This window comes from Elephas maximus, chromosome 14 (assembly GCF_024166365.1).
Source record: "Elephas maximus indicus isolate mEleMax1 chromosome 14, mEleMax1 primary haplotype, whole genome shotgun sequence".
Lineage (NCBI taxonomy): Eukaryota > Metazoa > Chordata > Mammalia > Proboscidea > Elephantidae > Elephas > Elephas maximus.
In genome coordinates this window covers 18,031,281-18,044,990 of record NC_064832.1, presented here as the reverse complement: position 1 = coordinate 18,044,990, position 13,710 = coordinate 18,031,281, and the positions used below count along the sequence as shown (strand labels likewise).

At 40.7% G+C, this 13,710-nt stretch overlaps 1 protein-coding gene across 3 annotated transcripts in view; it reads left to right on the top strand.

Moving 5' to 3' along the window:
• The window catches only part of SMAD9 (SMAD family member 9), a 97,957-nt gene extending 88,976 nt beyond the window's left edge, over positions 1-8,981 (top strand). For all 3 annotated transcript variants that reach the window (XM_049853181.1, XM_049853180.1, XM_049853179.1), the window contains 2 exons: positions 1,729-1,985; positions 8,359-8,981. In XM_049853181.1, the coding sequence (XP_049709138.1) occupies positions 1,729-1,985; positions 8,359-8,502 (401 nt within the window). In that variant the 3' untranslated portion in view covers positions 8,503-8,981. The remainder of the gene's footprint in view (positions 1-1,728; positions 1,986-8,358) is intronic.
• Positions 8,982-13,710: the final 4,729 nt, after the last annotated feature.

Here is a 13,710-nt window from a genome sequence, read left to right as displayed (position 1 = left end):
CCACTATTATAAGATCTTGAGAAATAGAAAAAACAGAGAAGAACACATACTTTTGTGGTTACAAAGGGGGGAGGGAGGGAGGGAGGGAGAGGGCTTTTTATTGATCAATCTGTAGATAAGAACTGCTTTGGGTGAAGGGAAAGACAACACTCAGTACAAGGAAGGTCAGCCTAATTGGACTGGACTAAAAGCAAAGAGGTTTCCGGGATAAAATGAAAGCTTCAAAGGTCAGCGGAGCAGGGGCTGGGGTCTGGGGAACTTGGTTTGAGGGGACTTCTAAGTCAATGGGCAAAATAATTCTATTACGAAAACATTCTGCATCCCACTTTGAAATGTGGCGCCTGGGGTCCTAAATGCCAACAAGCGGCCATCTAAGATACATCAATTGGTCTCAACCCACCTGGAGCAAAGGCAAAGGAAGAACACCAAGGTCACACGACAACCAAGAACCCAAGAGACAGAAAGGGCCACATGAAGCAGAGACCTACATCATCCTGAGACCAGAAGAACTAGTTGGTGCCCGGCCACAATCGATGTCTGCCCTGTCAGGGAGCACAACAGACAACTCCTGAGGGAGCAGGAGACCAATGGAATACAGACCCCAAATTCTCATGAAAAGACCATACCTAATGGTATGACTGAGACTAGAGGAATCCCAGAGACAATGCTCCCCAGAACTTCTGATGGCGCAGGACAGGAACCATCCCCGAAGACAACTCATCAGGCATGAAAAGGACTGGTCAGTGGGGAGGAGAGAGATGCTGATGAAGAGTGAGCTAATTAAATCAGGTGGACACTGGAGAGTGTGTTGGCAACTCTTGACTGGAGGGGGGATGGGAAGATAGAGAGGGAAGATGGCAAAATTGGCATGAAACGAGAGACTGAAAGGGCTGACTCAATAGGGGGAGAGCAAGTGGGAGAAGGGAGTAAGATGTATGTAAACCTACATGTGACAGACTGATTGGAATGGTAAATGTTCACTTGAAGCTTAATAAAAATTAATTAAAAAAAATTAATTTGGAATGAAAATTAATGTGAACAGCAACATTCTGAGGATGCTCTTTTGCCTTTTAATCCCAAGAATATTAGATAAAGTGATATAAGCTACATTCTGATTGTGAGTCTTTATTATAAGTAAAAGTAAAAAAAGGTAGGCAGTATTATATGATTTATAACCTCAGATGATGAACTTTAAGATGAAGTAGCTGTTTGAGGCATTTTATTCAAAGAAATGGATTTTTAACTGTTGGTAAGATAAAATTTTAACTTCACTTATTGTTCCCTCTGAAACAGGTTTAGTGTATGCACCTAAGTAACATTTTCATGATTCTGTGTCCAGTTTTTATTCTTATATGTACATGAAGTACAATTTGATGTTTTCTGCGTTATGTATTTATTTTGCATCTAGTACTGTAAAACCTTTTATTTTTGAATGACTAAGCTTAAGATTGAGTGGGTGACAGGAAGAGAAGTGTATGAGGACCTACTTATTTCAGAATGATTGTAAACATGGGTTACTTTTAAATGGGCTCATGGAAAGAAACACAGATTACAATGAAAAGAAGCCGGGTCACACATCTTACTAGCCTGTGATTGGTGATATTAAAATTAACCTTATAGTAGTCATATCTCTTGAGGTTACAAGAATCCATGAGAGAGAAAGGAATGATGTTAAATGTAAACTAAACACAGTTCTGGTGTTTAAAGGCTCTTTTTTTGCTTCTACAGGTGTTCATTTGTACTACGTAGGGGGGGAAGTTTATGCTGAGTGCGTGAGTGACAGCAGCATATTTGTACAGAGCCGTAACTGCAACTACCAGCATGGCTTCCACCCAGCCACCGTCTGCAAGATCCCCAGTGGCTGTAGCCTCAAGATCTTCAACAACCAGCTCTTTGCCCAGCTGCTTGCACAGTCAGTCCACCATGGATTTGAAGTAGTTTATGAGTTAACGAAGATGTGCACTATCCGAATGAGCTTTGTTAAGGTAAAGTTGCTTTTATTGGAAATAATAAAGTGGCAATAATAATTTCATAGGATTAATGCTACAGAGATTTTTCCATCCCTCCAATCGCTGAGCACTATTGCCACCCAGTAAATACTTGTTGAATTTACTTGTAGATAAGATACTCTCCTTTACTCTTAAAAAAGCATACAGGCAACGGGAGGAGAAAATATGTATAGGTAAGTGTCGTAGTTTCCTGGAGCTATGGTAAGACAAATATCACAGATAGGTGTCTTTAAAGAACAGAAGTTTATTTCCTCACAGGTTGGGAGGCTAGAAGTCCAGATTCAGAGCACCAACTATAGGAGAAGGCTCTCTTTCTGTCATCTCTGAGGGAAGATCCTTGTCTCCTTCAGCTTCTGTAGCCCCTGTATTCCTCCGTGCCTTGCCCATATGGGATCTGTCTTCCCCTGTTTGTGCTTCCTTGTCCCCGTGTCTGTGATTAGGTTTATGACACACTCCACACTGACATGACCTCACTAACATAAAAAAGAAAATCCTGTTCCCACACAGGATTACATCCGCAAGTATAGGGATTAGAATTCCAGTACATGTTTTAAGGGGATACAGTTCAACCCATAACAAAAACTAAAAATCAAGCCAGTTGCTGTCAGGTCAGTTTCAACTCATGGTGACCCCTTGTGTTTTAGAGAACTGGGCACCATAGGGTTTTCATGGCTGTGACCTTTCTGAAGCAGATCACCAGGCCTTTCTTTTGAGACACCTCGAGGTGGGTTTGAACTGCCAACCTCTCAGGTGGTAGCCAAGAAGCTAATCATTTGCGCCATCCAGGGACTCCAGAATAGATCTGGCTCTAATACAACACAGTATATATTATGTGTTATTGTGAAAGTATATACAAATTGGAATAGAAACATTAAGTCAGTGTGGTTAATTATGAGAGACTAGTAGATATTCTCTTTATATGAATATTTGTTGCATTTCTCAAAGTAAATCTTATTAAGGTTGATGTAAAGGTTGAAGAAGCAAGGAAGGTACTTAGTGGGAAGGAAAAACAACTGGATTTACAAATTAAAGGTAAGGGCTTCAGTTTCATCCTTCTGCTATTTCATCTGTTGAAAACAGTCTTTGCAAATAATTCTGATATTTCAAAATCTGAGCTTGTTTGCTAACTACCTGGGTAGATGTGACACAGTTTTCAGACTATCAGATATCCGTCTGAGGGATCAGTATGACTTGTTCCAGGTTTTTTCCAGTATAAATTTGATTTAAAGTTGCCGTGAAAAATAGTTGGCGTAGTGGTTAAAAGTGCCTGGCTGCTAATCAAACCCACCAGCCGCTCTGCAGGAGAAAGATGTGGCAGTCTGCTGCCATAAAGATTACAGCCTCGAAAACCCTATGGGGCAGTTCTACTCTGTCCTATAGGGTCACTATCAGTTGGAATTGCCTCGATAGCAACAGGGTTTTTTTTATTTTTATTTTTTAATTTTTCTATACTCAAATTATATTTCTATTGTATTTGTAATTTCAGTAACATTTTAAAAATAAGAATCAAGATTATAGTTTCCAGTTAAAAAAAAAAAGGCTTCTTGAAACCATTTTCTTTCACGATAATAAAGGAGTTTTATTCAACTTTACTTTTAAACTTTAAAAGCATTTTTGTATTTTAAAGCAATTAACGCTGGTGTAGTAGTTAAGAGCTATGGCCGCTAACCAAAAGGTTGGCAGTTCGAATCCACCAGGCACTCCTTGAAAATTCTATGGGGCAGTTCTACTCTGTCCTGTAGGATCACTATGAGTTGGAATAGACGTGACAGCAACAGGTTTGGTGTTTTTTTAAGCAGTTAACAAATACCTGGAAATCGTTTCCAACATTTTTTTTTTTTTTGCTTTAGAGCCAGCAGAGGGCATTGAATTGCGTTTAATGAATAATCATTTGACTCATCAGTTATTTTTTTTCCAGGTTTTTAAAATTAGGATGAAATGCCAATGCCTCATAGATGGTTATATCACATTAGTGTAAACTTGCATAAAAATGAGATTTTCTTAAGATCAACCAAATGTATTTCTCAGCTAGGCAACATTTAAATCCATAAAGCACACAACTTATAGAAAATAAATAGTTACTAATATTGCAGTAACATTTCTTTTTTTTAAATAAATTCTCAGCAGATATACAGATGATTAGTTTACAGGAAACTTTGTATTACTAGACACCAGTGGCCACTATTGGGGGTGAGGGACTAGATCATCTTTAACATCTCTTTAAGCTCAGATTTTTACTGATTCTAGTACTCACTCATTCAGCCAATCAACAAATGTTTACTGAGCACCTACCATGTGCCAGGTACTGTTCTAGGCATTAGGAAACATAAATAATAAATTAAAGACCTCTGCCCCTGTGGAACTTATATTCTAGCAGGTAGCTATGATAATAAGCAACAGCCATAATAAAGAGGTTGTGTGGAAGAAGAGGGGGCAGTGGTGGTTTGGGGATAGAATTCTTGCCTTCCATTCAGGAGAACCATGTTCCATTTCCTGCCAGTGTACCTCATGTGCAGCCACCGCCTATCTGTCATTGGAGGCTTGCACGTTGCTATGATGCTGAACAAGTTTCAGCAGAGCTTTGAGACTGGTAAGATGGAGTAGGAAGAAAGGCTTGGTGATCTACTGAAAATCAGCCAATGAAGACCCTATGGATCACAACACTCTGAAATGCAACCAATCATGGGGACGGTGCAGGACCAAGCAGCATTTCATTCTGTTGTTTATGGGGTCACCATGAGTCAAGGGCCAACTTGATGGCAGCTAACAAGAACAACACGGAAAAAAAATGTAGCACAAAACAAGGAAAACTGGAGTGCTGGGGTGGAGGTAGATAGCAGTTTTTAAAAAGGAGATCAGGGTAGGCCTCACTGAAAAGGTGACACATCACCAAAGATCTGAAGGAGATAGAGGGAGTTAGTTATAAGGACATGTCGGAAAGACCAGTAGAGACAGTGGGAACAGCAAGCACAAACACGCTGTGGGAGGACTGTGCCTGGAAATTCCAAGGAACAGCTAGAAGGCCAGTGTGACTGGAGCATAATGAGTGAGGGGGAGATGAGGTCCAGGCACCAACAGAGAGCCAGACCAATACTTCGTGAGCCACAGTAAGGGTCTGGCTTTTACTCTAGTGAGATGGGGAGCCACTGCAGGGATTTGAGCAGAGGATTTCTCATGATCTGACTTACATGTTTTAAACTCTGGATGCTGTGTGATATTATGCAGATATTATGCATTAAGGGTGGAAGTAGAGAGACTGGCTGCTTAGGAGGCTGTTGCAATACTCAGGTTAGACACGATGGTACTCCCACCAGGGGAGTTCCAGTAGAAGTTGTTATAAGTGGAAGGATTCTGAATTGTGAAGGTGGAGTTGATGGGGGAGTAAGAGGAGTTAAGTTCAACTTCAAAGTTTTTTAGCCTGATTTGCTGCAAAGATGAAGTTACCTTCAACCCAGATGGAGATGAGGTAGACTTGGTTTTGATGTGCGAATAAGATGCTGTTTTAGTGGTAACAAGTTTGAGATATCTGTCGCACGCACTGGTGGAGCTGCTGACTAGGCAGTTAGATGTATGAGTCTGGATTTGGGGAGAGGCCTCAGCTGGAGATGTAAACTTGGGAATTGTCAGCATGTGGGTGGTTTGGATGAGATCACCAAGAGTTTAAGTAGGCAGTATAGGGGGTTCTGGGCCTAAGTCCTAGGGCTTTTTAATATTCAAAGATGGAGGGCAGAGAAGGAAGGAAACTGAGAAAGAACAACCAGAGAAATAATAAAGCCTAGAAAGCATGGTGCTTTGGAAGCCAAGAGAAGAAAGTGCGTTGAGGAGGAGATGGGGTGATGACCTAAATCAAATACTGCCTGTTACAAATTGAATCGTGTTCCCAAAAGTGTGTTGGAATCCTAACCTCTGTACCTGCGGATGTAATCCCATTTGGGAATAGGGTCCTTATTATGTTGATGAGGCTGTATCACTTTAGGATGTGTCCTGAACCTGTTTACTTCTGAATTATAGAAAGAGCAGATTAGACACAGAAGCCAGCACTACCAGAGGGGAGACAGACAGTCTGATGAGGACAGAATCAGATGGACCTACAGGCCCAGTAACTCCAAGGATTACTGGCTACAAGAGTCTGAAATAGACAAAGAAGGACCTCCCCACTAGAACCCTACTCTGAATTCAGACTTCTAGCCTCCTGAACTGTTATTTCTGTCCTGATAAATTTCTGTTCTTTAAAGCCACCCCCTTGTGATATTTATTTGTGTTACAGCAGCACTAGGGAACTAAGACACTGCCTGTGAGGTGTGGAACCCCCTTGCAACAAACAGTTTGGCATTTGTTCCTGGTTCCTGAGAGCCAGACCACCTTGAGCCCAATGAGTAGGGGCTGACCAGCCCAGAAGGGCTCACCTGGGGGCCTAATACTAAGCCTCATGAGTCTCACAGTGTAACTTTCCAGGGACCTGTGGTGAGGCCAATCAAGACTTTGGAAGATGGGGTTCAGTAGAGCTTCCAGGTTGAGGAGAATGAACATTCTGCTCTCAGGAGGTTAGCAAGTCCTTGGGGGGGCATGGGAACTCTGTTCTTGGACCACTCCCAAACCCTGCCTTATTTGTCTGTTTGTTCATTTGTATCCTTTATGGTTATAATAAATAGGTAGCTCTAAGTACAGATGCTACTCCATGAATTCTGCGAGTCATTCAAGGAAATTATCAAGCCCACAGGGCAGAGGGAGCCAAGCGGTCAGAAGTACAGGTGTAGTGTGAACTCCTGGACTTGTAGCTGCTATCTTGATGGGGCTAGAGGAAAACCCTAGGTTTGGAGCCAGTTGGTGTGAAGTGCAGGGAGTCATGCGGACCTCCATGGACTCAGCCCTGGATAGCAGGGATGACATTGCTGCCGGGGCAGCTGGTGATGAGGATGAAGAAATGGGAAGGTGAGGTCGGATCACACTCCAGGTGGGAGTTGGGTTTGTGTTGACTCTGATGGTGCAGTTAGCAGTGATGGTGGGAGGTGCCCGCTGCACCCCTTGGTTGTGCCTGTTGGTGCAGTGCCTAAGTAACACAAAGAGTGAGATGTGATCATTAATTTTAGCAATATGAAGGTCTCTCTTGATCTTGACAAGAACAATTTTGTTGGGCACCGAGGTGAAACTGGTCAGAATGGCTTTAAGAGAGAATGGAAGAAGAGGAGTTGGAAACAGCAGTATAGACAGCTCTCTTGAGGGTTGTTGCTAGAAAGGGGACCGAAAAATTGGACAGTGACTGGAGGAGGTGGCGGTGTCGGAGAAGTACTTTGAAGATGGGAGATATTTCAGCATGTTTGTATGTTGATGGGAATTTCCAGTCCAACAGAAAGTAAAAGATTATACAGAGAATGAGGGGGATTTGCTGGAATGATGTCCCTGAGAAGGCAAGTGAGAATAGCCTAATATACAAAAGGACAGACAGGTAACCTATGGTAAGAAGTAGAAAGGCTGAGCATGTGGGTACAGGTACTCAGGAAATTGTCTTCTGACAATTGATGAAATATATTTGCTTGGCTGTGATCTTCCTTCATTTTTAAAATAACTTTTCATTGATGTGCATGCAATATATAGACAAAAATACACAAATTTATTATTTTATTTTATTTTGTTACTGTCTCTCTTGTGAATGATGGTAACGGGGAAATTACCAAAAGTGAACGAGAGAGAGGGAGGAAAAACAAGCTAACCAACCCTGAATAATCCTGAATACCTTGTTGTTCTCTATTTTTAATTTTCAGATTCAGTCACTGGTTGGTAATGAGTAACAGTTTTGTGTAAAACACTGTGCTCAGCGCTAAGGGAGTGAGCTAAGTTCAGGTTTCATCCCCTTGTGGAAGAGAAAATGATTTATTAGTCTTTCTGTTCTCCTTGGAGCCCCAGACCAGCTCTAAAAAAAACAGTTGCTGTCAGGTTGACCCCATGTGTGTCAGTAGGACTGTGCTCCATAGGATCAAAAGCTGAGTTTTCAGAAGCAGATTGCCAGGCCTTTCCTCTGAGGCACCTCTGGGTGGACTCAAACCTTGTGGTTCATAGCCGAGTGTATTAACCATTAGCACCATCCAGGGACTCCAGACCATCTCTAGATCCATGTATTTAGTTGTGAATACAAAGGGAACACGTCGATTTAGACTCGTATTAGGGTGCCAGGTTATATGCAAAAGTTGTACTGGACTTAGAGGAATGTAGAGTTTACGATCTCTCCTGCATCTCAGTATCTGCTGAGGGGTGTGGGCTCTGCCTGTGTCCACTGAGCTCAGTCTAGCAGCTCTGGAGGCTAACTGTAAAATCTAACACAATCACTCTTGGCTCCATTCTTGCTTTTCAGGGCTGGGGAGCTGAATATCATCGCCAGGACGTCACGAGCACCCCGTGCTGGATCGAGGTTCACCTTCATGGACCACTGCAGTGGTTGGACAAAGTTCTGACTCAGATGGGCTCGCCACATAACCCAATTTCTTCGGTGTCTTAACAGTCCTCTTTTAAGCCACATTTGTACAGAATACATATCGTTGTACACAGAGGCTTATCTAATTTCAGATTTGCAATTAACTGAAGTTTCTAAGTACATACATAAATACATATAATGTATACTAATCTCTTTCTTAATCGCTGTTTGTTTCATGCTTTCTAGTTAACGTGATGTCAGTACAGTGTGATTAGAAAAGCAGGAGTATCAGGCCTGTACCATCATAAGAAGCACCTTCTTCTGTGGGAGGCAGTAGGTGAAAGGCAACTGGGTCAATAAATAGTATTTGAAGGATGTTGGGAGAATCAAAGGCAGCTTTAGTCATTCGTGTCATTGTAAGGCATGTTGTATGGCCAAGCAGAAAAATACTCAAACTTCTATACGGCAAAATCAGGTACTGGAAGCACTAGAGCAAATAACGTTTTCAAACAATAATCAAACCCGTACAGCTTTAGTTCTGTTGGCAAGAAGAAACACCACACTTGTATAATCAGGTAGGATAAGCCAAAGAGAGTTTTTTAATTGTGATAAATATATATGTAACAAAGCATTTGACATTTCAACTGTCTTTGTATGTACAGCTCAGTGACATTAATTATGCTCTGATGTTGGAATATTTATGGCTGGACTATCGTGCTGATATTAATTAATGGTGTGTTTGAGACAAAGTTAAACTGTCATTGGAAAAAAATGTGAAGCTTAAAGCCATGTTGCTTCGTAATCTACTGTTGTAAAAAAAAGAAAAAGGAATGAGACTAATATGGGAAAACAGATGTGGAAACAGCACGAAATGAGTTATCTTCCCAAACTGCAAAATAAGACCAGACCTTAGTCCAACAGTCACCCAGGGAGACTCCTGCTTTCCACATAGGAAATTGCGTTCATGTTTTCCTGGCATTCATGCCAACAACCCTGCAGATACCTGAGTCTATACAGTGTGGTATCACACCCTGGTTTAAGCCCTGTGTAGAGCAGACGTAGGTAAAGGAAAAGGGCTGGAAACAGCATCGTAAATTTTCTTAAATCTTCTCACATTCCTACGTTAAGGTCTGTAGGAGAAAGCACCCTTTTGCCATGTTTTCCTGGCCTGTTGAACAAATATTAACTATTTACAGATTACTAAAACAATGGTGAACCCTTTGAGAAAATCTGGACACAAGACTGAATCAAATTTATGAGTTAACTTCCTGTGTCTGTTGATTAAATCATCTGCTGGTCAAACCAGGTAACCTTATACGCAAAAATCTCATACCTGGAAATGTCTTCCCAGGTAAAATGATAATTTCATAATCCCCCATAATTTCTGAAGAACATTCATACTGAATAATAGGAACACCTTTTTAAACACATACAATATTAAAACCTGTGGATGATAAAATAGGAAACGTCCCCATATTTCTAGATGCTTTCATATACATGTATATATAAAATAACCACCCACTAAACACTGTATTGCTTGGAAAAATACTTCACGCCCTCTTAAGAATATAATTTAAGATGGCAGTCATGCTTGTAACAGACGGTACTTCAGTAATCCAGGAGATTTCTTCATTTATACACTCTGTTTCAGCTCTTTATAGCATTAGCACACACGGTAGTTGTTTCTCATTGAATTGTATTCAGGGTAGAAATGATCATGTGAAAAAGATATGAGGGACCTTCCACTGTCACTTCTTGTGATGACTAGTGTTATCTGATAGACTCTTTCATCTGTACAATAGGAAGTAAATACTACATTTTGCATTAAAACTAGGTGGTGCATAGTATTTGTAAGCACCCATAGTTTACGTATTGTGTACCTCTGTGTACAGTGTTAGGTCCTGTGGAATCAAAGGTAAACAGACCGTCCCAGCCCTCGTGGAACTGAGCATCTGGTAGTAAATCTGCTTGTGTAGAATCTTCATGTTTCAGAACTTTCAAAACACAACATGTGGTCTTTATTTTGCTTGACAAAATGTAATTGATTTCTTAACTACCGCAATTTTGAAACTTTATTTCCCTTCTCTTCTGAGCAGCCAGGTAATGGAGGAACACTTCTTGTGTGTCTCAAAGTTGTTTTTCTCCCTTGCTCCCTAGTCTCCAGTAACTGTCCATCCCCCGTCTCTGGAAAGAGGAATTAAAATGGTGAGTGCCCCTCCCACAAAAACATCAAATACAGGCTGTTTTTGCTCCAGAGATCAAACATACGTTTCTTGATCTCTCCAACCAAAACAGATGCCATTGGGTCACGTGGCAACCCTTTGTGGGTTGGAGTAGAACTATGTTCCACAGAGTTTTCAATGGTTGATTTTTTAAAAGTAGATCACCAGGCCTTTTTTCCGAGGCACCTCTGGGTGGGCTCAAACCTCCAGCCTTTTGGTTAGCAGGCAAGCACGTTAACCATGTGCAGCACCCAGGGACACTCTCCACAAACTGTCAAACACATCCCCTGGTTACTTTATGCCTTTACAGAATTAACCTCAACTGGTTGTTTATAAATGACATCTTGAGAGAGAGGGGAAGGAAGAAAGAGAAAACCTTGGATTTTCATGCAGCTTTTTTTTGGGGGGGGAAACCAGTACAAAATATTCACATGACCTCAAATTATTTCCTTGAAAAATAAGTTATTAAATTGGTACATATGCATCAACACCAGCCATGTTTCACTAAGAGCTTTTATTAGGATACGTGTGAAATTCAGAGGATTTAGAATTGATGAGAAGTTAACCCTTACTTGGTCACATTTGAATCAGCCATTTTATCTTTTGCTGGCAAGAATTGTTAAAAATTTAAAGCAATATTTGATTTTACTTCTAAATGTATTCATTTAGCGCTCATTCTTTGATATAGACAATCAAAAATATATAATAGCATTCTTTTTACAGGATAGCTAGCAAAATGGACATGCTAAGCATTTAACTACATCGGCAATTCAAAACATGCTCATGGTTGCCATGGAAAAGGATCATGTGCCAACAGAGAACAATAATATTTTGGCCTGCTCATGACACCCAGAACGTTTCTCATGTTGTTCGAGTCAGTTTTTTTTAATATTTTCCTGTTAAAAAGTTGAGATGTGCCAAGTTTGTTTTAGCTAGATGATATTTTAATACCTGCCAGTGCTTTGGAACTATAAACATGTCACTTTTCAATGCATTTACTTTCTGGGTTTTGTTTGTTTTACATTCAGTATAAATCAAAAAAGTCAGCCAACAACATAGCATTTCAAATCTCTCTTTTTATTGTCTTCTGAGAAATTGGGTACCCCAATAACAACAATGGAGCCCTGGTGGCATAGTGGTTGAGAGCTCAGCTGCTAACCAAAAGATCAGCAGTTCAAATCCATCAGCTGCTCCTTGGAAACCTATGGGGCAGTTCTACTCTGTCCTGTAGGGTCGCTGGGAGTCAGAATCGACTGAACAGCAGCAGGTTTGGTTTTGGTTGTAACAACAACAGGAGCATTTTATAAATATCACTTTCTAGACTTCAAGCTCTTGCTTAAAGCTGAATGTGTCCCCAGTATTTGGTAAATATATTCAATCAATGTAGCCAAATATGACATGCATTCCACATTTTGTCTTTCCCTGTTATGATTTAACAGCTGAACTGCCTGATGAAATTAAGTGATCCTGGCATATGTTAAAGATAAGCTCAAGTTAATGTGAAACAGACAGAAAAAAACTTTTCTATTTGAGTGAAGTAATGCTTTTGATTATAATAACTAGGCTTCAGTTATCCATCAAATGCATACTTACACTGTTACCTGGTTGTTTATAATAAAGGATATTGTACCTATATGTTTTTTGGCACTTTTTTTTTATAAACCTCACAGAGGATTCACTGCCTGTAGCTCCTAAGGCAATTGAGCTTAAGTCATACTGTTTTGAAAATGGAATGTTTTTAAAATCCAACATGCTATAGAGAAATTAGGTAGTAGTTTTGAATTGAACATCTTGGAATAACTGGCATTAATTATAGAATAGTGAAGATATCTTGCAGTAACTTTATCTTTTAAAATAATTTTATCGTGCTTTAGGTGATTCATTCAGAAATTCATACACAAATTGTTTTGTGACGTTGTTTGCAATCCCCGCATTGTGACAGCACCCCTCCTTTTCCATCCCAGGTTCCCCAAGTTCATTCATCCAGTTTTCTTGTCCCTTCCTGCCTTCTTGTCTTTCTTTTGGGCAGGAGCTGCCCATTTGGTCTTGAACTAAGAAGCATGTTCTTCACATGTGTTGTTGTTTGCTTCATAGGCCTGTCTAATCTTTGTCGAAAAGTGGGCTTCGAGAGTGGCTTCAGTTAGCAGAGTGTTGAGTGGGGGCGGGAATAGTCTCAGAGGTTCCACCAATCTCTTGTCAAACCAGTAAGTCTGGCCTCTTTTTTTGTGAGTTTGAATTTTGTTCTGTATTTTTCTCCCACTCTGTCTGGGACTCTCTATTGTGATCCCTGTCAGAGCAGTCAGTGGTTGTAGCCAGGCACCATCTAGTTCTTCTAGGTTCAGGCACGTGGAGGCAGTGGTTCATGTGGTCCTTTAGTCTTTTGGGCTAGTATTTTCCTTTTTTCTTTGGTTTTCTTCATTCTCCTTTGCTCTAGACAGGATGAGACCAATAGATACATCTTGATGGCTGCTCACCAGCTTATAAGACCCCAGATGCTACTCACCAAAGTAGGATGTAGAACATTTTCTTTATGAACTATGTTATGCCAGTTGACCTAGATGTCCCCCAAGACCATGGTCCCCAGCCCTCAGCCCCAATAACTTGGTCCCTCAAGGTGCGTAGATACTTCTAGGAAGCTTCTATGACTTTGCCTTCGTCAAGTTGTGCTGACTTCCCCAGTATTATGTACTGTCTTATCCTCCACCAAAGTTACCACTTATCTACTATCTAGTTAGTGACTTCCCATCCCCCCAGCCCCCCTCCCTCGTAACGACCAAAGATCGTTTTTTTCTTTGTGTAAACCTTTTCTTGAGTTTTTATAATAATGGTCTCATACAGTATTTGTCCTTTTGTGATTGACTTATTTCACTCAGCATAATGCCCTCCAGATTCATCCATATTGTGAGGAATTTCTCGAATTCACCATTGTTCTTTATCATTATGTAGTATTTCATCGTGTGTTTTTTATGTACCATAATTTATCCATTCATTTGTTGAGGGACGCTTAGGTTGTTTCCATCTTTTTACTGTTGTGAGGAATGCTGCAATAAACATGGGTGTGCATATGTAT